This window comes from Rhinopithecus roxellana, chromosome 5 (assembly GCF_007565055.1).
Source record: "Rhinopithecus roxellana isolate Shanxi Qingling chromosome 5, ASM756505v1, whole genome shotgun sequence".
NCBI lineage: Eukaryota > Metazoa > Chordata > Mammalia > Primates > Cercopithecidae > Rhinopithecus > Rhinopithecus roxellana.
Genome location: NC_044553.1, coordinates 26,549,034 through 26,572,269, shown reverse-complemented (window position 1 = coordinate 26,572,269; position 23,236 = coordinate 26,549,034). Strand labels below are relative to the sequence as shown.

The following is a 23,236-nucleotide window of genomic DNA, read 5'->3' as shown; positions in this document are numbered from 1 at the left end:
GTGCACTTTATTTCTATTATTATTACATTATACTATATAATGTAGAATCAGTGGGAGCCCTGAGTTTGTTTTCCTGCAACTGGATAGTCCCATCTGGGGGTGATGGGAGACAGTGACAGATCACCAGGCATTAGATTCTCATAAGGAGTGTGCAACATAGATCCCTCACATGTGTAGTTCATAGTGGGGTTCATGCTTCTATGAGCATCTAATGCCATTGCTGATCTGACAAGAGACGGAGCTCAGGCATTAGTGCCAGCAATGGGGAGCGGCTGTAAATACAGATGAAGCTTCCCTCGCTCACCCGCTGCTCACCTGCTGCTGTGCAGCCAGGTTCCTGAGTGGGGTGTCCCTGGTCTAAGGAATACCTGAGTCAGAATCTCCAAAGGTGTTTGTCAGCCCTTTTCCATATAGTCTTATTCAGTAGATGTAGGGTAGGGTCCACAAATGTGATCTGTAGCCTACCTCTGCTTTAGGCTAAAGTGTATTTAAAACGAGCCATACACCTATACATGTAGGTCTAGGAAATAGTGTATGTGGCATTAAACAACCCAGTGGTATGCAGTGGAATGGGGTGGGCCGGCCATAGGATTCACGAGCAGTGCTGATAGCTTTCTGTATTGATGGAGTCTAAGGTTACATGCTTGTCTTCACTTTTTACAAAGCTTGTCTTCTCTGTGATAAAAGATAGCCTATGGAAGGTGATGTGAAAAGCCTAAAGGTAAAGAGTCTGACAAGGCTCTCATAGTAATCCAAATCTAGATAGGTCACTTGTTATTCTGCTATTTTTGGTTTCTGCTTTCTTCCTTATGTCGAAAGCTGAAGTAATTGCAGATGAGAGGAAATACAGTTGAGGCTTATGAATGGCACCTTGCTCGACTGTTATTGTGAAGCATTGGTGTCATTGCTATTTATGGACATTCTGTGTTTTGGTGAACTAATGATTTTTTTGTTTTTATTTATTTATTTTTTTTCTGCAGAAATAACAGTGTAATCCTTGCTGATGAAATGGGCCTAGGAAAGACCATCCAGACCATATCATTCCTCTCCTACCTGTTCCACCAACACCAGCTGTATGGCCCCTTTCTTATAGTCGTCCCTTTATCCACCCTCACCTCATGGCAGAGAGAGTTTGAAATCTGGGCACCAGAGATTAACGTAGTGGTTTACATAGGTGACCTGATGAGCAGAAATACGGTGTGTAAACAAAAAGAGCTGGGATAGAATCTGTGTTGTAAATGTAATTTGGAAATTGACTTGAAGCCTTTAGTAGATCATTAGTAAAGTTTTTGGTTATTATTCTGATACTGTGCTATGTTCTCAATATTAGGAGGTGTATCTATCACAAAAGTGCAACTCAGATGCTCTTTAACAAATATGCTTACTATTTAAAAAGCAACAGCAGTATGTGAGTGGGAATCTCTTTTAGCTGGGTTGCAATATTAAATTTTTCTTCTCTCTGCCCTTTTTACTTCTAAGACTGCTTTATATGAGATAATATGGAGTTAATACTTTGTGTAATATTAATATTATTTTTGCTATCTCAGTAGACATTTACTGAAAATAAACATTCTTTGAATTTGTTTCTTAATTTCTTAAAACAGTGAGGTTGCATAACTTACAAAAAAGGAGTAAAAGTAAAGGAAAACAAGCTATTTTAGGGCTCTAGAAATAAGAATTATTTGAATCTGTTAACCAAACTTTATTTGGGCATCATGAATTTAGAACACAGTGACTTAAGTTTATCTTTGTTTAGCAGATCTTTTCTTTATAGTAACTTTTTTTAAAAGCACCTACTGTGTACTAGATGTTGCGCTGGGTGCCTTATGTGTAATACCTGTAATCTTCATGATAGTCTTCAAAGTTGATGGCATTCTTTCCTACTACTGATGAAGAATTGACTCAGAGAATCTAAACACGTGCCCTAGCAAGCAAGAATGTGGCAGAGCTGGGATTAGGACACAGGTGTATCTATCTAGTCCAGAGCTTTCCTCTTTCATCACTGTATATAAACTATTTCTGGAAAATTGCTTGTAATAAGAGCAAGCCATCAGCAACGTTTAAACATTTGAGTTGCATGTTGTAATCATATATTTTCATGCAAATTCAAATTTATTTTTAATAGATAGTTTCATTAAAATTCTGTAACTTAAACACTGGCTGATTTCATTGGCCTAATTTTGAGTTTCTAAGAATATAGTTTTAGCTTTGTTAAATCATTTGTTAACCATTAAAGAAGAAAAAAGAGAAATTCATAGGTTTACAAAATAGCGTAAAGCACTACATTCCAAAAATGATTGCAAACAAAGAAAATGAACTGTAAAAAATTGTAGTCAGAGAAGTTTTCTTTGCTATCTCCAGTTCTCCTTTTCTTTGTTCTTTTTAACCCCACTCGGTGGTGATCACCTGCAGGCACTTACTGTCTTGTTCTCCAGTTCCTAACTTGACAGCCGAACTGCAAGAGCTTTGTCATGAGTCTTTGTGCTTGCTAAGTGTCCAATTATACTTCAGTGTGAATGTGCTCATCTTTGTGTTCTTTTACATTGACGTTATTATACGTATTGCATTATATTTTCGTCTTATAAGCCTCCCTTTTTCTTGGACACATCTCTTTGGTTTATGGTTGATGAAATTCCAAAGGTTGGAATTTGTTTTACTTGTTAATATATGTATTTTCTTATTCAAAAAGTAAATAAATTGCATTTTTAAAAGAAATTTCTAAGTATATGGGAGATCCCTTGTTGAGTTCAAATCACCAGGGTGTAGTAGCTGATGAGGTGCATTTTCTTCATTAGATGTTTTTCTGGGGGCCAGTTTCTTCTGATTCTGGCAATAAAGCTTTTGCTGTTCAGTGGTCAGTGTTTGAATTCTAACTCTTCTGCTCTATAGTTTGGTTGTTTAGGTCATTTTAGAACGTATGAGATATTCATTAAAATCTATTCCGATTTATTTTTTATTTGGCATGTTTCTATTACATCGATCACAACACTTATGTGATAAAGAAAGGTAGAAGCAGAAATTATGTCTTAATTATGTTTTTTTCTTATAGATACGGGAGTATGAATGGATTCATTCCCAAACCAAAAGATTGAAGTTCAACGCACTTATAACAACATATGAGATCCTCTTAAAAGATAAGGTGTGTAATTAATATCTACAAGGCTAAATCTTTTCCACTGTGACTTGTCCAGATGTTAGGGTCTGTTACTTTTCTGTGGAGCATGTTAAAAATAAATAAATACATGAAAGTTAAAAATAAAAAACAGAGGCCGGGTGCGGTGGCTCAAGCCTGTAATCCCAGCACTTTGGGAGGCCGAGACGCGCGGATCACGAGGTCAGGAGATCGAGACCATCCTGGCTAACACGGTGAAACCCCGTCTCTACTAAAAAATACAAAAAACTAGCCGGGCGACGTGGCGGCGCCTGTAGTCCCAGCTACTCGGGAGGCTGAGGCAGGAGAATGGCGGGAACCCGGGAGGCGGAGCTTGCAGTGAGCTGAGATCCGGCCACAGCACTCCAGCCTGGGTGACAGAGCGAGACTCCGTCTCAAAAAAAAATAAAAAATAAAAAAAAAATAAAAAACAGTTGGTAGGGTCTGTACCTCCTACTTGCCATGTTACTTTTCTCTTATTTTAAAAAGCAAGCAAATGAACAACCAGAAAAATTACTCAAAGGATATTAAGGTTATAAATAGAAAACAGAACCCTATAGATGAGGGGACTTTAGGTCACCAAGTCCAATTGAATTAAACAGAATGAAAGGGTATTGAGGTCAGTAAATTACCTGAGATTATTGTCAGTCATTGGATGCCACCTCAGGTATTTGCCTTGAATGTCATCTTAGGCATTTCCTATTGTATCATTGTTAAGGCATTTCTCCAGAAAAGATGACGTGAATGGTCTTTGTGAGGAGGACAGAAATAAGAAGCTCTTTAAATACCGCCTTTCTGCTAAGAAATATATGTGGTAGGTAGATCCCATTGGTATTAAGTGCAAACAAGTTCAGTTTGGTGGCTCTTGGTGTTTGTGTGCTTCAGGGTTGGGGTGGAGAATAGGCAGGAGAAGGTCCGTAATTAAGGGGAGAATACAGAATCATGTGGTTTTTGTTTTTGTTTAATTTTTGCCCAGCATAGCAGTTTTTGTGTTCTTGCTGTGGAGCATGCAGTAATAGCTGGTATAAGAGGCCCACCTATACCTTTTAGATGATGATACTCCCGTTTGAATAGCTACCAATCTGGCAACTAACAGAATAAACAGAAGAGTCCTAATATATATTGTCAGTGAAGAATAAATGTGTCTATTTATACCTTTGTAATGGTATTTATACAGTGATAATTAACACTTGAAAGCACTTTTGGGTTCCCTTCTGACCTGGTGGCTCGTTCTGTTTTGTTTTTACTTTAGACTGTGCTGGGCAGTATTAACTGGGCCTTTCTGGGAGTGGATGAAGCCCATCGGTTGAAGAATGATGACTCTTTATTGTATAAAACTCTGATTGATTTCAAGTCCAACCATAGGCTCCTGATTACGGGGACCCCTCTTCAGAATTCCCTCAAAGAGCTCTGGTCCTTGCTGCACTTTATTATGCCGGAGAAGTAAGCTCCTTCCTGTGTATTTCAAAAGATGCTAGAATGTCTGAAATGCCAATGCTTTTTAACTTTCTTAGTAGACCTTAGGGAAAACAGATGGCATGGTTTGGGGAAAGCAAAGCATCAAATGGAGGCAGGGATGGCAGTAGTAAAATGTTTCATAATCAGTGAAAGAAGGCACAGAAATTAGCCTGTTAAGGAGGACAGCAGTATTGTCTGCCGAAAGACTGAATTAGTTAATGCAGTTGGGAAATAACTGTTAAATAGATGACATCAGACATTTTCACTGTTGGTATAAGATAATATAAGTAAAATGAAATATACAAGGTACACAAGCACTGAAAAGTAGGTTACACTCAAATATCTGATAGCCGAAGCATCAACTTTACATCTTATTTACATATTATTAAAGAACTGTGGAATGTCTTTATTGAAAAAATTTTTATGGGAGAGATGATGTGCACATCTCATAAAACTTAAAATTATCTAATGTTATTCAGTGATACTTAGAATAACATCTATATTCGTTAATTTGGAGGACCCCACTCAGTCTGGCCCCTTGACAATAATCTGATTCCTCTCATCCACTTTCTCCATCACTCATTATGCTTCAGCCATTCTGGCCATCTTTCTCTCCCTTAAACATGCCAAGCCATTACTATTCCTTCTTGACTGGAATGCTGTTTCTTCTTATCTTCACATAGCCAACCACCTTAATGCTTCAGCTCATCTTGTACGACCACCTCCTTTCAGAAATCTTTGCAGACTGCCTAACCTAAAGTAGCCCTTTAGACATCTTATCCCTAACCTGTTTTAGTTTCTATATAGCGTGTCTTTTTAAATTTATGTTCTCATTCATCTCATGTCATTAAATTATGCATGAAAATCACAGGGATTTTGTTTGCTTGATTCATTGCTGGTTCACATTGCCTAGAATAGCACCTGGTGTACAGTAAACAATTCAGTTAATATAGTTGTTCAATTGATAGGTATATGCTCTACAATCATTTTTTGTTTTTTGTTTTTTTTAATACGGCATTAAATTTTATTTTTTACTTTTACTTTTATTTTTTAAATTTTAAATTTAAATTTGTTTAATAAATGTATAGTTTGCAACCATCATCATCGCCCAGTTTTAGAACATTTTCCTCATCCCAAAAAGTTCCCCGTTGCTTGTTTGCAGTTAACCTCTGCTTCCACATATAGCCTTAGGCAACCAATAATCAGCTTTTTGTCTCTAGAGATTCCCCTTTTTTATAAGTTTTACATAAGTGGAATCCTAATATGTAGGCTTTTGTTTCTGGCTTTCTTCACTTAGCATATTTTTTTTGAGATTCATTCATGTCAGAGTCCGTCAGTAGTTGTTCCTTTTATTGGGTAATAATATTTCATTGCATCCAGTTGCAATGTCCAGTTATGGACATTTGGATTGCTTTGTTTTGGGGCTGTTATATCTTTGCATGGACGTATGTTTTTCTTTCTCTTGCTTAGAGACTTAGGAATAGAATTGCTGGATTATTTGAAAAGTTTATATTTAACATTTTAGAAACTACCACGCTGTTTTCTAAAGTGATTACCATTGTGCAGTCCTACCAGAAACGTTTGAAGGTTCTAGTTTCCCTACGTCATCACCAGGACTTGGTGCATTATCAGTCTTTTTGATTCTAGCCATTCTGGCGAATGTGTGTCATTGTGGTTTTGACTTGCATTTCCCTAATGGCTAATGATGTTGAACGTCTTTTCATGTGTTCATTAGCCATTTGTATGTCTTTGGTGCAATTTCTATTCAAAAGCTTTGGCATTTAACTCATGCCTGGTGTTCTGTCATTGGAACTCTAAGCATGTGGGAATTATTTATATCCTACTGCTCAAGGTCATTGCCAAGGTCTGATTGCAAAAATTCAAAAAATTGCAACCTCTGTCATAAATGGGTTAAAAAAATTGGATTGTTTGTCTTATTATGAGTTGAAGAGGTTTTTTATTTCTTTTTAAAAAATTCTGAATACAAGTGCTTTATCAGTACAGTCCCCAACTTTCTATAGTTTGATGTAAAATTTTTTGACTTTTCAGTGATATGAAAGCAATACACTTTCAGTAGAAAGTATACTTTGAATAAACACAAGCATTCTGTTTTTCATTTTCAGTGTAATATTCAATAAATTATGTGAGATATTCAACTATTTATTATAAAATTGCCTTTGTGTTAGGTGATTTTGCTCAATATTCTAATGATAAGTGTTCTGAACACATTTAGGGTAGGCTAAGCTGTGATGTTTGGTAGGTTAAGTGTATTAAATGCATTTTTGATTTAACTATTTTCAACTTATGATGGGTTTTTCAGGACATAACCCTGTTGTAAGTTGAGGAGCATATGTATATAATTTGAACATATTTTATCCCAATCTGTGGCTTCTTTTCACTTTTTAAATGTTGTCTTTCAAAGAGAAAAAGTTACTGATTTTGATGAAGTTTAATTTATGGATTTTTTTGTATGGATTGTGCTTTAGATATCATATCTGAGACAGATTTGCCTAGCCTATGGACACAAAGACTTGCTTCTTTATTTCCTTCTGGAAGTTTTAGCTTTTATATTAGGTCAGAGTACATTTTGTTTATAGTGTGAACTGTGAGTGCCTTAGTTCATTTTTTTTGTAGTAGAATTTGGGAAATTGTTCTAGTATCACTTGTTGAAAAGAATGTCTGTTCTCCATTGAATTGCCTTGACAACTTTGTTGAAACTCAGTTGATACCGTAAATGTCATGCTTTGTTTCTGGACTGTCAGTTCTGTTTTGTTAATACATATTTCTGTCCTTCTGCCAATGTCACACTGTCTTGATTAATGTAACTTTCAACTGCTTTTTTATTTTTTAGTTTTTTTGAGATGGAGCCTTGCTCTGTCACCCAGGCTGGAAGTGGAGTGGCCCAGTCTCAGCTCACTGCAATGTCTGCCTCCTGGGCTCAAGTGGTCCTCCTGCCTCAGCCTCCCAAGTAGCTGGGATTACAGGCATGCACCACCATGCTCAACTAATTTTTTGTATTTTAGTAGAAATGGGGTTTTGCCGTGTTGGCCAGGCTGGTCTCGAACTCTTGACTTCAAGTGATCCACCCTCTTTGGCCTCCCAAAGTGCTGCGATTATAGGCTTGAGCCACTGCACCCGGCCTAGACTGCTTTTTGAAAATGGAGAAGTACAAGTTCCGTTTTCTTCTTTTTCAGAATTGTTTTGGTTACTCTAGAGTTCTTGGCACTTCCATATACATTTTAGGATCAGGTTGTTAATTTCTGCAAGAAAAATATAAAAATTGTGTTGAATCATATATCAATTAAAGCAAAATTGTTAATATTGAGTCTTCTAAACCATAATCATGGAAAGTTTTCTCCATTTATTTAGATCTTCTATAATTTTTCTCAGTGTTCAGTGGTTTTCAGTTTAGAAATCTTATACATTTAAAATATTATTTTAATTCTGACTATATTTTGAGTGGAATTAAAAAAATAACCTATTATAGAACTATAATTGAGTTTTGTATATTGATCTTACGTCCTGCAAACTTGATAAACTTAACTGTTTCTACTGTGTGTCTCTCTCTGTGTGTTTATATTGTTCTGTATTTCTTAGTATTTTTCTATAGACAGGATATGTTTTCTATAGACAGGATTATGTTTTCTGTACCTAAAGGTTTCTTTTCCAGTGTGGATGCTTTTTATTTCTTCTTCTTGCCTTATTGTATTGGCAGGAACCTCCATCTTAAATAGAATTGGTGGGTGCAGGATGTTGGCTATAGATTTTTTTTCGTAGATACCCTTTATTGGGTTGAGGAGGTTTTCTTCTCTTCCTAGTTTGTGAGGTTTTAATAAAGAATGGATATTAGGTTTTGTTAAATGCTTTTTTTCTGTGTCTGTTGAGATGACCATGTGGTTTTGTCCTTTAACAATGTAGTATATTACCTTAATTGCTTTTTAGACATTAGGCCAACTTTTTTTTTCCTAGCGTAAATCTGACTTGTTAACAGTGTTTAACACTTTTTGTGCATTGCTAGATTCACTTGGCTAATATTTTGTTAAAGATTTTTGCATCTGTTTGGTGTTTGTTTGTTTGTTTTTTGAGACAGAGTTTCCCTCTGTCACCCAGGCTGGAGTATAATGGCATGATCTCGGCTCACTGCAACCTCCACCTCCCAGGTTCAAGCAGTTCTCATGCCTCAGCCTTCCAGGTAGCAGGGATTACAAGCATGCACCACCATGCCGGCTAATTTTTGTATTTTTAGTAGAGATGGTGGGGTTTTGCCATGTCGGCCAGGTTGGTCTCCAACTCCTGGGCTTAAGTGATCTGCCTGTCTCCACCGCCTAAAGTGCTAGGATTACAGGCGTGAGCCACTGTTCCTGGCTGCATCTGTGTTTTTGATTTTAATTAGAATTTTAGTCTGTAGCTTTTTGTTTCGTTTTGATGTTTACGTTGCTTTGGTTTTGGGATCATAAAATGAATTGGAGAGTGTTTCCTTTCTGTTTTCTGAAGGAGTTTGTGTAAGTTTCGTGTTATTTCTTCTTTAAATATTTAGTAGAATTCACCAGTGTAGCCATGTCAATCTTCACTTTGTGGGAAAATTTTTAATGACTAACCTGGTTTCCAGTTACAGGTTCACTTAAGTTTTCTATTTCTTCTTGACTTATTTTTGTTAATTTGTGTCTTTCTAGGAGTTTAGTCTATTTCGTCTAACTTGTCCTAATTTGTTGGCATAAAGTTATATAGTATTCTCTTAGCCTTTTAATTTTAGTTTTCTTTTTTTTTTTTTTTTTTTTTGAGACGGAGTCTTGCTCTGTCTCCCAGGCTGGAGTGCAGTGGCCGGATCTCAGCTCACTGCAAGTTCCTCCTCCCGGGTTTACGCCATTCTCTCGCCTCAGCCTCCCAAGTAGCTGGGACTACAGGCGCCCGCCACATCGCCCGGCTAAGTTTTTGTATTTCTTTAGTAGAGACGGGGTTTCACCGTGTTAGCCAGGATGGTCTCGATCTCCTGACCTCGTGATCCGCCTGTCTCGGCCTCCCAAAGTGCTGGGATTACAGGCTTGAGCCACCGCGCCCGGCCTTTAGTTTTCTTTTTTAAGAGACATGGTCTTTCTCTGTCACCCAGGCTGAGTGCAGTGGTATGATCATAGTTCACTGTAACCATGAACTCTTGGGCTCAAGGGATCCTCCCACTTCAGCCTCCTAAGTAGCTGGGACTACAGGTGTGCACCACAATGCCCAGCTAATTTTTAAAATTTATTTTTTATTATTTGTAGAGATGGGGTCTTGCTGAGTTGTCCAGGCTGATCTCGAACTTCTGGGCTCAAGTGATCCTCCCGCCTCTGTCTCCTAAAATGCTGAGATAATAAGCATGAACCACTGTGCCTGGTAGATTCTTTTAAGAATCAATAGTGATTAAAGTTAATTTTTTGATTATGGTAATTTGTATCCTTTGCTCTTTTTCTTGGTCAGCTCTAGCTAAGGGCTTAACAATTTTGATATTCTCGAAGAACCAACTTTTGACATCATTGGTTTCTACCTCTGTTTTTTCTTTTCTTTTTTTTTTTGAGACAGAGTTTTGCACTTGTTGCCTAGGCTGGAGTGCACAGTACAATCTCGGCTCACTCAGCCTCTGCCTTCCAGTTTCAAGCAATTCTCGTGCCTCAGCCTCCTGAGCAGCTGGGATTACAGGTGGCTGCCACCACACCCGGCTGATTTTTGTATTTTTAGTAGAGACGAGGTGTCACCATGTTGGCCAGGCTGGTCTCGAACTCCTGACCTTGTGATTTGCCTGCCTTGGCCTCCCAAAGTGCTGGGTTTACAGGCATGAGCCCTCGTGCCCGGCCTCTCTGTTTTTCTGTTTATTTCCTCTCTCAAAGGTTTCTGTCCTTTGTTTGCTTTTCATTTAATTTTTTCTTTTTCTCTTAAGATACAGTTTAGATTATTGATGTAAAACGTTTTTCTTTTCTAGTTATTTAAAGGTATGTTTACTCCTATGTACTGCTTTAGCTACATCCCATAAATATTGATAATTGTGTGTTTTTGTTTTCATTTGATTTCATCTATTTTCTAAATTCTCTGTGATTTATTCTTTGAAGCATAGGGTTTTCAGAAGGATGGTGTTTAATTTCCATATATTTAGAGATTTTCCAAATGGCTTGTAATTCAGTTTTGTCTTGGAGAACATGCTTTAAATGAATTTATTATGACTTATTAAATAGTCATAGTATGCTTTCTTTCCTGGAGACTGTCCCATAAGTGCTTATAAAGAATAATCTGTATTCTATCTTTGTTTGGTTAGTGTTTTGTAAATGTCCATTCAGTGTTGTTAATGGTGTTGTTCAAGACTTCTATTATCTTTTCTGACTGCCAGTTTAGTTGTACTTTGAATTGAGAATGAAATATTTTGATTTTTAACTGTAGTTGAGTTTTTGGCTTCGAGTTGTCATTTTTTGCTTCATATATTTTGGGGTTCTGTTAGGTATGTATCCATTCATAACTATTGTATGTTCCTGAGGCATTGACCTTTTTCTGGTCAATACTAGAATGTCCCATTTGACCTCTAATGATATTTATTGTTTTGTAAATCCATTTTGTGTTATTTTATTATAGCTTCTTAGGTCTCTTCTGATTCCTGTTTCCATGATACACTGTTTTCCATCATTTTACTTTCAACCTATTTCTTTCTGTAAGTCTAAAATGTGTCTTATAGACAACCGGTACTTGGATGTGCCTTTTTTATGCAGGCCAATAATCCTTGCCTTTTGATTGGAATATTTAGTTCATTCACATTTAACACAATGAATAACATGGTTGGATTTCTGCTATTTTGCTATTTGTTTTCCATATGTCTTACATCTTTTTTGTTCCACTTTCTCCTTTATTGCCTTCCTGTTTCAGCAAGTACTTTTCAGTGTGTTATTTTAACTCCTGTTAATTTTTGCTATTAAAAAATTTTAATTGGTTGCTCTAGGGATTATTGTATGCATCAGTCTTCTTCAGGTTAATACTGACTCAATTCTGGTAAAATAGGGCAACTTTACCCCACTGTAGCTCCATTTTCACCTCCTTATGTTATAAATCCAAGAATACAAGCATATAATTATTGCTTTAAACAGGTTTGTCTTTTAAGGACATTAGAAAAGAGAAAAATACATGTATACTATCTTTCACATGTGCCTATATATTTGATCATTTTCAGTAATCCTCATTTGTTCCTGTGTTTTCAGGTTGCTGTTGGGTATTGCTTTTTTTTTTAGTCTGAAGGGCTTCCTTTATTTTCGTATTGCAAATAAGAATATGCTGGCTTAGATGATTAAAAGGTGTACCATATCACATGGTCAATAAGTAGATAGACCAAGATCAATATCAAGTCTTCTCTGACCAAGACCAGTGTCCTTTGAACTTCAAATTCTAAGAGAAAAAATACATCCTTCATAAAACCTTTGAGACGAAGTCAAGTCACCCTACGTAGTAAGAGTTATGAGACAGTGGGAACATCTGTGCTTGTTTTTATAGAAAAAGAATTGTGGTGTGTAGTTTTACCAGTGAATACTTAGCCATGATTTGCTTTTGTGTACCTAACTGCTGAAATGGATGGTAGGGATTTTGGCTCCTAAGTGGTCATAATTAGCTTTTTCCTGCTGTTAAGCAGCTGTGGCATTCCGCTCAGCATGGGCTATGTTTGGGAAAATGTTATATATCCTTCTTTCGTAATTGGAGAGAGGAACTTTTCAATTACTTTATCATTCAGGGAGTCTCTTCCAAAATTTTCCTTTGGCCAGTTCAATCAATTATGGAATGATAGGTTAGAGATGCAAGTTTTTTTCTGTGAAAGAGATCTTCTTTTCTTTGTAAATTTTGTATTTAAAGCATTGTCATTTTCAAAAAAAGTTTAAAAATTGTTGTTCACAAAGGTGTGTATATAAAAAGAAAACCTATTAGTTAAGGAGTTCAGATTTGCCCTTATTTCTGCCTGAGCTTGCTGTGTGGGTAAGTGTAGTCTTGTGAAGTATTTTGCCTCATCTTTAGCAGAAGTTCCTGAGGTACCTTAGGACTCTACAGAGCTTTTGAAGAAAGGATCCACTGAAGAAAAACGATTGTAAAGGAGAGAATTAGGTTTAGTCAAATAGCTTTTGAACTTCCCCACTCAAATGTTACAGGCTTTTGTTTCAAAATCTAAAAGTTAGTCCTCTTTTTAACCAACTGAAATTCTGTTTCCTTAGTATAGAGCCTAAGTGCCTTTCATGCAGGGTGGCTCTGACAGGGAGTACCTGATGACTAACCATATTGTGAATACTTACCAGTCAATAGCTTCGTTTTGTACATACTGTTTGCAAAGCATGGAACTTGGTATTAAGAGTAGAAAAAGATATGACAAGATTGAAAAATTCGGCTTATAAAGACCATCATATGCAAATATATGCTTCAGACTTACCCCACAAAACAATTCAGTTTGATAGCATGTATTTCAGAGATTGTGTGTTTTAGTGTTGGGATGATTTTTAAAATTTTTGTTTCTGTGGTCTAGGCCAATCTCTTAAATTTTTTTGCACTTTTCCTTTTACATATTTACTGTGTGACTTTTAGCGTACTATTTTCACTGCTTTGGTTTAATTTCCTTCTTTGTTGGTCCTCACTAAAGTAACCTATTTTTCTAAAATTCCATGTTCTGGAAAGTTACAAAGATCAGAATTTTTTCTAGTTCTATGAGAGACAAATATTAAATACAGAAGTTGATAGCAGGGATATATCTAAAATATGAACCTTTAGATGTAACATGGTGTCTTTATACATCACCGCTATGACCTTATACCTTTTCTATATCTAATATTATAAATTAATCATTGTTTTCAGGGCAGCAGATTTTTTCTAAAGAATCTGATAGTAGGCCAGGCCCGGTGGCTCACGCCTGTAATCCCAGCATTTTGGGAGGCTGCACAGCAGGGAGATCACGAGGTCAGGAGATTGAGACTATCCTGCCTAACACAGTGAAAGCCTGTCTCTACTAAAATTACAAAAAATTAGCTGGGCATGGTGGCGGGCGCCTATAGTCCCAGCTGCTTGGGAGGCTGAGGCAGGAGAATAGCGTCAACCCAGGAGGCGGAGCTTGCAGTGAGTCGAGATTGCACCACTGCACTCTAGCCTGGGCAACAAGAGTGAGACTTTCTCAAAAAAAAAAAAAAAAAAAAACAATTAAGAATCTGATGGTAAATATTTTTGTTTCATAGCCCGTACAATCATTGTTAGCCACTCATCTCTCTGTTTAGAGGAAAAGCAGCCATAGACAATTCATAAACAAATAAATGATACGTCTCCTCAGTATGTGTAGATCAAGAACTAGTGTCTCATTAACTCCCTTAATATAATAAGAGTACAGTAGGCAGGTGAAAATATTGGTTGCCTAAAGCAGAGAGGAAGTAAATCTTGGAAATAAACTTTACATTTAATTTTTTAGATTAGTAAAGTTTTAATTTATTATAACGTGTTAGGTAAATTAGCTTATTGAAATTCTCTCAGGTATTCAGAAAACAGCCTGATATAGTGATATTTCTACTTCTACTGATTTCCAGTCACTTCACACATTTAGTGTGTGAGGGATCATCTCCAGCATTGAGATAGTTCGGTTTTCTTTCTTTCTTTTCTTTTCTTTTCTTTTTTTTTTTTTTGAGACAGTCTCACTGTCACCCAGGCTGGAGTGCAATGACATGATCTTGGCTTACTGCAACCTTCGTCTCCTTGGTTCCAGTGATTCTCCTGCCTCAGCCTCCCGTGTAGCCGGGATTACAGGCACTCACCACCATGCCCAGCTAATTTTTGTATTTTTAGTAGAGATGGGGTTTCACCACGTTGGCCAGGCTGGTCTCGAACTCCTGACCTCAGGTGATCCACGTGCCTCAGCCTCCTAAAGAGCTGGGATTACAGGTGTGAGCCACTGTGCCGGCCAGAGATAGTTCAGTTTTCAATGTGCATTTTAAATTATCAGTTTTAATTCCTCACCTATTTTGTGTTCTTGGAGTATTTGCTTAGTAGAATAGCAGTGTGAGAAAATACAGTTTACCTTAGGTTTATCAGGCTGTAGGCTTTAATGACAACTTTAAATCTCTACCCCAAAAGATCATGTTATCTGCTTCCCTGTAGATGATTGTTTGAGGCCATACCAGGTGTTACTAAGGCTGATTTTGATTCACTTAACAATACCTGATAAAATGTATGGCTGGATATGGTGGCTCACACCTGTAATCCTAGCACTTTGGGAGGCCGAGGCGGGCGGACCACTTGAGGTCAGGATTTCGAAACCAGCCTGGCCAACATGGTGAAACCCTGTCTCTACTAAAAATACAAAAATTAGTCAGGCGTGGTGGTGGCACCTGTAATCCCAGCTACCCAGGAGGCTGAGGCGGGAGGTGGAGGTTGCAGTGAGCCGAGATTGCGCCCCGGCACTCCAGCCTGGGTAACAGAGTGAGACTCTGTCTCAAAAAAAAAAAAAAAAAGAAATGACTACTTATGAGTTCAGAAATGACGGTGACTCTCTTGAGGCTGTTGAGTCCATTGTCAGTACTGGCACCGGCTGTGTCTGACCTTCCATCTTACCAGAGAGCATGTGCTTTGAGTAGTTACTGGGTAGTTCTAGATGATGTTGGTTACATGATAGACTGAAATATTTTATAAACTCTGAATTCAGTCTGAGAATTGGAAACGTGCTATTATCTAGTGTAGACTGATGGGGTTGATTTCATTTTGCTTTTCCCCTTTTTATTTTCCCTTCTATTTAAGAGCTCTAGTGATTGATAATTTTGTCTTTCTTTATGGGAAAGATTCATTTTTTTCAGTTTTTTTTCCCCCATTCTTCTTTTCCTCAATGTGGCCAAATAACACTATACTATTTCTTCCCTAGGTTTGAATTTTGGGAAGATTTTGAAGAAGACCATGGGAAAGGGAGAGAGAATGGCTACCAGAGTCTTCATAAGGTGCTAGAGCCTTTCCTTCTCCGGAGAGTCAAAAAAGATGTGGAGAAATCCCTTCCTGCTAAAGTGGAACAGATTCTCAGGGTGGAGATGTCAGCCCTTCAGAAACAGTATTATAAGTAAGTTCTTGTTTGGGTTAGGCCTAAAGGGATTGAGATCAGTACCATGAAACTATTAGATAGGATAATCCTATTTTTTTTTTTTTTTTTTTTTTTTTGGAGACAGAGTCTCGCGATTCTCCTGCCTCAGTCTCCCGAGTAGCTGGGATTACAGGGATGCGCCACCATGCCCAGCTGATTTTTTTTTTGTATTTTTAGTAGAGACGGGATTTCTTTTTTTTTTTTTTTTTTTTTTTTGAGACGGAGTCTCGCTCTGTCGCCCAGGCTGGAGTGCAGTGGCCGGATCTCAGCTCACTGCAAGCTCCGCCTCCCGGGTTTACGCCATTCTCCTGCCTCAGCCTCCCGAGTAGCTGGAACTACAGGCGCCCGCCACCACGCCCGGCTAGTTTTTTTTTTTTTTTTGTATTTTTTAGTAGAGACGGGGTTTCACAGTGTTAGCCAGGATGGTCTCGATCTCCTGACCTCGTGATCCGCCCGTCTTGGCCTCCCAAAGTGCTGGGATTACAGGCTTGAGCCACCGCGCCCGGCAGAGACAGGATTTCTCCATGTTGGTCAGGCTGGTCTTGAACTCCCGACCTCAGGTGATCTGCCCACCTCAGCCTCCCAACGTTTTGTTGTTATTAAGCAAAATTTCAATACTGTTGTTATGTCTCAAAATTTTAATAATTCCTTAACAGTTTTGTAATGTCTAGTGTTAACATTTTCCTGGTTGTCATATATATATATATATATATATATGTTTGTGCATGTGCCATTTTGCTTGTTTTGGGATTGATGTAAGCTCCATGCATTTTGATTGGTTGGTATGTCTCTTAAGTATATTTTAATTAATTTATTTTTCCTTGCCTTATAAATTTTTTGAGTCAGGAAACTGAATTTATGTTTTGTAGATTTTTCTCAAAGTCTGGATTTTGCTGATTCCAGCTCCATGGCATTCTTTAATATTTTCAGCCAGATGTGGTGGCTCATGCCTATAATCCCAGCACTTTGGGAGGCTGAGGCAGGAGGATCGCTTGAGCCCAGGAGTTTGAGACCAGCTTGGGCAGTACAGTGACACCTCATCTCTATTACAAAAAAAATTTTTTTAAAACCACTTTTCCTTTGAACTGTGTTTTTTGTATACTCATAAGTAAGTGTAAAGGCTTGATTAGACTCAGATTCAGTGTAACTTTAGAAGCAGAGGAATGTTCTTTCACAGGATAAATGTCCTTTTTTTGTGATGTTAATGACTAATGATGAGCATTGCCTAGATCTGTTAATTCATTAGAGAGTACAAAAGGGTGATATTCAAATTTTATCACTCACTTGTTTATTAGGTGGAATACTTCTATAAAAAGAAACTTTCCCATGTCAGCTGAGGAACAGTTCATGTAGGAAAGGCAGAGTAAGATTCTATTTTCGCCATTTTCAGAGGAGAAGATCTACTTTTCTTCAAAGGTTTTGACCAGTGAGATTTACTTTGATATAATTACGAACTCATCAGTTACACCTATTTATGGTTAATTCTGTTGCAGTTATTATCCATATTCATGCTCTAACAGTCCCATTTTTAGCTAGTGGGAACTTATTCAAGTTAGTTTTTGGAGTCCTTTTGACATAACCGTAATGGTAGTTGACAGTTTCTTTGCTATCTGGAATGATAAAGTGTTCCACATCCGTTTTGTACATTTCCTGCCCCAGAACTAGAGTCAGCCATGTATCCTAGAAGTTCTGCATACTCTTTTACTAGGAAATATTTGTTTTTGTTTTTCTTCTGAAAATAGTTTAATACTATAAAATGTAAAAGGGGAAATAGTGTTACCTGAGTAACAACATGAATGTGTCAGTTGGTCGATGCTATTTTGGATGTTGATTGATCATATGATTTTTCTGCCTACTCTAGATACTTCCAGTTTGCTTAAACTGATTTAGTTGAATTTTTATCACTTGCAATTTAAGAGTTCTGGCTAATATTCTTGCCTTCAGGCTGCACAACATGCAGGATTGCGGAAAGCACTAGAGAGCCAAAGAAAGTGAGCAGAATTACTTCAGGGCCACCAGCATTCCCTGCAGTCCCTGCCCACAGGCATAGGCCCTTCCGCACTTCTCACTGTAGAGCAGCACCCGTCGCCACCAAACCTTGCTTCTTGGTGTAACTTCATAGACTGTCGGGTTCCGCAGTACCCTGGAGTCCAAGGCCGTTGAGTCTGAAGGAGCCTCAGAAGGCTGGCCTCTTTCTGATGGTTTATGGACTGTGGCAAAGATGAGGAAATGGTATTTGGAGACCACATACTGGGCCCTAGGTGCTCTTTGCAACTGCAGCAAACATTGTTAACAGATATTTTTCAGTGGACAGAATTGGGAAATTTGTTTTTAATGGTAAAAATACATGATGAACAGTACCACAGATATTTTATTTGATCTTACTGATAGTATGCTGTACTAAAAATCTCACTTCCCAGCCTCACCTAGCTAATTCATTCTATACATACAACAAAGCTAATAATATTACCACCAATAATAAGAATAGTAAAAACAGGTTAAGATTTTCTTTTTTTTTTTGAGACGGAGTCTCACTCTGTCACCCAGGCTGGAGTGTAGTGGCGTGATTTCAGCTCACTGCAACAGGATTTTCTTTTTACAGGTTTTGTTTTTACTTATTTTTTTTGCTTTTTAAGGTTATATACCACAAGAAATGGGAGAGTTTTAAAGTACTCAAGATAGTTTTTCTTCTGTCTGTTTAGGCCACTAATGGATACATAGATTTATTTATTTCATTATAGTTTTTATTTTTAGGGATTGCTTTAATTTTGTTTTTAAATTATTTATAATATTTGTAGATTTCCAAAGGCAAAGCTACAAAGCCTGGTATGTTCAAAGAAATGTAGCTTCATTCCCTCTTCCTTCCATTCTACTCTGTCTTTCCCCATAGGTAATTATTATTATTATTTTTTGAGATAGAGTTTCACTCTTATTGACCAGGCTGGAGTACAATTGCTTGATCTCAGCTCACCTCAACCTCTGCCTCCCAGGTTCAAGCGATTTTCCTGCCTCAGCCTCCTGAGTAGCTGGGATTACAGGCATGCACTACTACGCCCAGCTAATTTTGTATTTTTAGTAGAGATGGGGTTTCATCATGTTGGTCAGGCTAGTCTCGAACTCCCAACCTCAGGTGATCTGCCCCCCTCGGCCTCCCAGAGTGCTGGGATTACAGGTGTGAGCCACCGCAACTGGTCCGTAATTATTATTTTTTAACATTTTAACGCTTATCCTTCCTTTAACTTTTAATTGTTAATGCATTTTAACTTTGAATATCCTCCTTTCTCTTAGATAAGTGGTAGCATACCAATACACGTTTCTCTGCCTTTTTTCCCTAATGATGCATGCTGAAGAGCACCCCATAGTAGCTTGTAGAGATAGGCCTTTACAGTGCATAGTATTCCATTGAGGATATACAGTGTGGTTTATTCAACCAGTTTCCTTGTGGTAGGCATTTAGATTGCTTTACCCACTTTTATAAATAGTTCTGCAGTGAAGACCTTGAGATAGATTTCTGAAGTGTGATTTCTAAGAGAAGGATAAAGAAATTGCGCCACTCAGGAAAAAAAGTACTTTTAATATTTTGGAGTTTATGGTTAAGGATTATACATGGTTATACATGAATATATCTGTATTTCTCCTCCAAATTTGGGTAGAAAACATACTGATAAATATTTTGTCAGATAAAATACTTTTTTACAATGTTAAAATGGACATATAGCCTCTATTTTATGGTATATTTTAATTTATTTAACCTCATAATGTTAGCTTATTTCCAATTTTTATATTTCAGTGAAGAGTGCTTTAGTGACAGTCATTTTCCTTTCACACATGCACACACAGGTTGAGTCTCTTATCAGAAATGCTTGGGGACCAGAAGTATTTCAGATTTTGGAATATTTGCTTTATATTTACTAGTTGAGCATTCCAAATCTGGAAATCAGAACTGTAAAATGCTCTAATGAGAATTTCTTTTGAGCGTCATACTGGCACTCAGAAGTTTTGAGTGCCATTTTGGAACATTTTAGATTTTCACATTTAGGATTCTCAGCCTTTGTGTACACACACACACTTAAATACGTATAAAGTGTGTGTAAATATGTAAAATGTGTGTGTGTGTGTCTGTATGTGTGTAAAGCACATGTGTGTGTTGTGTGTATATAGAGTTGTTTTCTTCTAATATTCCTGTGTTCAGTGAAGTTGAAATATCCAGCAGAATCTTTAACATTCCTGATTTTGACTAGAAATGTAAAAGATTATGATTAGATGGCAGGAGATACAAAAGGAAATATTCTTCTTTGCTTCTTAAACCTTTTTAGGCCTCTTCTTTTCCCCACAATACTACTACTTTTTCTTATACTCTTCCGGTACCTACAACTTTCTGGGTTTTTTTTTTTTTTTTTGTATGTAGTAGTATCATTATCATATTAATTTGCAGGTGGATTCTGACCAGGAATTACAAGGCTCTTGCCAAAGGAACAAGAGGCAGCACGTCTGGTTTTCTTAATATTGTGATGGAACTGAAAAAATGTTGCAACCACTGCTATCTGATTAAACCCCCTGAAGAAAATGAAAGGGAAAATGGACAGGAGATTCTTTTGGTACGTAGTTCCTCATAATTACTTTCTCAAAAAAACACTTAGTTTCTCTAGGTGCTTTTCATCAGAATGCTCTGTTTCCTCCTTGGTGACCTAAGAGGGAGCATCAAAGGAAGCTTTAAAACCGGAGAAAAAAGTTAGGTAACTAAGAATGATTTGGGAAGTATGGTATCCCAGATATTGGGAAAAAGAACATTTCGGGAATTGCTGGTCAACCAGGTTGCTAAGGGCTTCAGAAAGCTTTAAGATGGTTTTTAAAATATGGATTTTTAGAGATTAGGGAAGATTAAAATTTGTGTTTCAATGTAATTATTGGAATGTCTTTTAAATCTTCAGTCCCTCATAAGGAGCAGTGGGAAACTGATTTTATTAGACAAACTGTTGACAAGACTTCGAGAAAGGGGGAATCGAGTGCTTATCTTCTCTCAGATGGTGAGAATGTTGGATATCCTGGCTGAATACCTAACTATTAAACATTATCCTTTCCAGGTAAGGTGATTTCAGTAATTACGGTGGGGGGAATCAATCTCTCTCCCTGCCTCCCCTCCCCAACCTTCCTACATTGGATTGTATGCTTTGCTTGTTAAAGTAGGAAGTAAGAGTTTTCTTGTTTCAAAAAAATTAAGGTTAAGATTCCAGGAGGGTCTTAATTTTTACTTTCATGTCTTTAGGCTACCATATGAAAGTGGTCGTGAGGAGACCATTCTTTCTTTGAAGGTGGGCAGGGAGGATTAGACAAAGTCAGATTGGGCAAGGAAAAAAAGGATGTCAGATAGCATCTTATTACATGTGTATGGTAAAAATAGAGAGGAAGTAAGTGCGAGCTCAATTCTAGAAGCCCAAATCCTAGAAGGAGGGCAGTATCAGATGTTCACCCCAAAAGTTGACCCTGGCTGTGAGGCTGGGAACATAATAGAACACTGGTACTTAAAACCTTGCTAGTCCCTGAAGTAAGTGATGATGGCTTCCTCTTTTTTCTGTGGAGTTTTTAAACTGGAGTTATTATCTTCACACAGTTACCTCCTACGGGGAAAAAGTTTCTTCCGCATAATAACATTTTTCTAGGTGTATATAATCTAGTAGAAACTTATTCTCTGATCTGTTTATAGACATATAGACATATATGCAATTTACCTTGTCTCTTGGCATATGTTTATAGTGCTTAGATTTTAAGATTTATTACATTTTTTTAAAACTTTGAATGGATGAACTCTCTACCAACTCACGTAATTATGCTGGGATTGAAGAAACTTGGAGCCAGTAATTATCTCCTAAGAAGGCCCACCTTTAAGACTGTCAGATTGTCTTTCAAAATACCCTGAAAGGCATTGTTATATCCATAATATCTTATATGGTCTTTCAGTTGCTATGTTAGAAGATAGCTTAAGGCTGTGGTTGTTATCAAGAAACAGCCTATTACAAAAAGTCAATCTCTGTCAGTGAATCGAATCCCTAGGAGCTTTCATTCCTAGGAAATCCTGTGATACCAAGTAAATCAAGAATGCATTGTTTTTCTTTCTACAGAATAGATAAGCTTGGTCAGTGACTTTTAGATAATGTCTTCTACTAATGGGTATATTAAAAGGGGGCATTAGGTTTTCTGATTTCAAGTAAAGACTCTGAATCTCCCATTAAATGTATCTTTGGTTTAAGGCTCTGAGTAAGTAGTCAGTGAGAAAGAAGTAAGGGGCTCCTCACCTGTGAGTTGACTTGAGTTAGGTCTGATGGGCAGAGTTCTGCAGATGTATGCCCTTCCACAGAGTCCACTGCCAGCCAAGTCACCTTTCAGGTTAGTTTTGCCTTCTGTAAAATGAAGTATTTTGTTCATCTCAAGTGGTGATTGTGAGGGAATGAAATGTGAAAATGATTTTAAAGAGTGAGAAATGCTTTATAAAATGTACAGCATATAGGTGATAATTATTTAGTATTTTACGTGTTAATGGTTTCTCTATGGTGACATTGTTTTGCATGTAGAACTGACATATGTTCTAATAAAGGAATTATGTATGCTAATAAATGCCAGGGGCTCTCCTGAATTCACGTGTAGTTTAGCTGCTTGAACACTTTACTATGATTTCAGAGTGTAATTTTTGGCAGAACTGGGATGTATGATCAATTTTAGCATTTTCAATGATTCAGCAAAATGTTTTTCAAACAAAATTATTGCATAAGTAATTTTTTTGTTTGCGTGACACTTTAAGTGATAGTTTTAGCCACATTAGCTAAGAGGCATCATTTTTCTCCAGGAGCTTATTATTGAGTGACTAGTGGTCCTATTTCCTAATCTCCGCAGTATCTACAGAAACAGAAGTAAACCCAGCCTTCAAGCACAGGTTGGGTTTTCATCTTTTTTCTTTTAGGTCCTGGCAGCCCTTCTGATCCTTGGCTAAACCTAGACAGCCCTTTGAATCAGAAGCTTGTAACCTTGAGTCTGTAACTAGAGAGCTCAGGTCAAGTAGGATGTGCTTCTTAAGCACAGCTTCTTCATAGCGCTTTGCCAGTGCATTCCAGTTATTTTTACTCAGTGGGTGTTCAGGTGATAAAGGTTCCAAGTCTGCTGTTCTATTCTGAGTGTAGCTGATCTTCCTATCTTACAGTTTTCTTGTGGTTTATTTTTACAGCGTCTGGATGGTTCCATCAAGGGAGAAATCCGAAAACAGGCACTGGACCACTTCAATGCAGATGGGTCTGAGGTATACTATGCATGGCTTTGTTATTTGAGCAACTTGGGCTCTGCATCAAGGAGAAAGTCTTTCTAGCTTAATGTATTCTGTTTCAGAAACAATTTATAGTGCAATTCTTTTGCCTTGAGAAGAAAAGAAGAAATCTCTCATATAAAATATGATATTTTGTTGTCACTCCAGAAAAATAAATATGTGCTTATTTATCTCCCCTGTTCTGGGTTGACAACAGAGTGGTTCTCCTGGTAGCTTCCAGATACCA

General features: G+C 37.4%; 1 protein-coding gene across 7 annotated transcripts in view; it reads left to right on the top strand.

Moving 5' to 3' along the window:
- Positions 1 to 23,236, top strand: part of CHD2 (chromodomain helicase DNA binding protein 2) — a 150,633-nt gene that overhangs the window by 72,006 nt on the left and 55,391 nt on the right. For all 7 annotated transcript variants that reach the window (XM_030930969.1, XM_030930963.1, XM_030930964.1 and 4 more), the window contains 7 exons: positions 981 to 1,197; positions 3,050 to 3,139; positions 4,404 to 4,594; positions 15,489 to 15,677; positions 20,134 to 20,296; positions 20,630 to 20,782; positions 22,915 to 22,986. In XM_030930969.1, the coding sequence (XP_030786829.1) occupies positions 981 to 1,197; positions 3,050 to 3,139; positions 4,404 to 4,594; positions 15,489 to 15,677; positions 20,134 to 20,296; positions 20,630 to 20,782; positions 22,915 to 22,986 (1,075 nt within the window). The remainder of the gene's footprint in view (positions 1 to 980; positions 1,198 to 3,049; positions 3,140 to 4,403; positions 4,595 to 15,488; positions 15,678 to 20,133; positions 20,297 to 20,629; positions 20,783 to 22,914; positions 22,987 to 23,236) is intronic.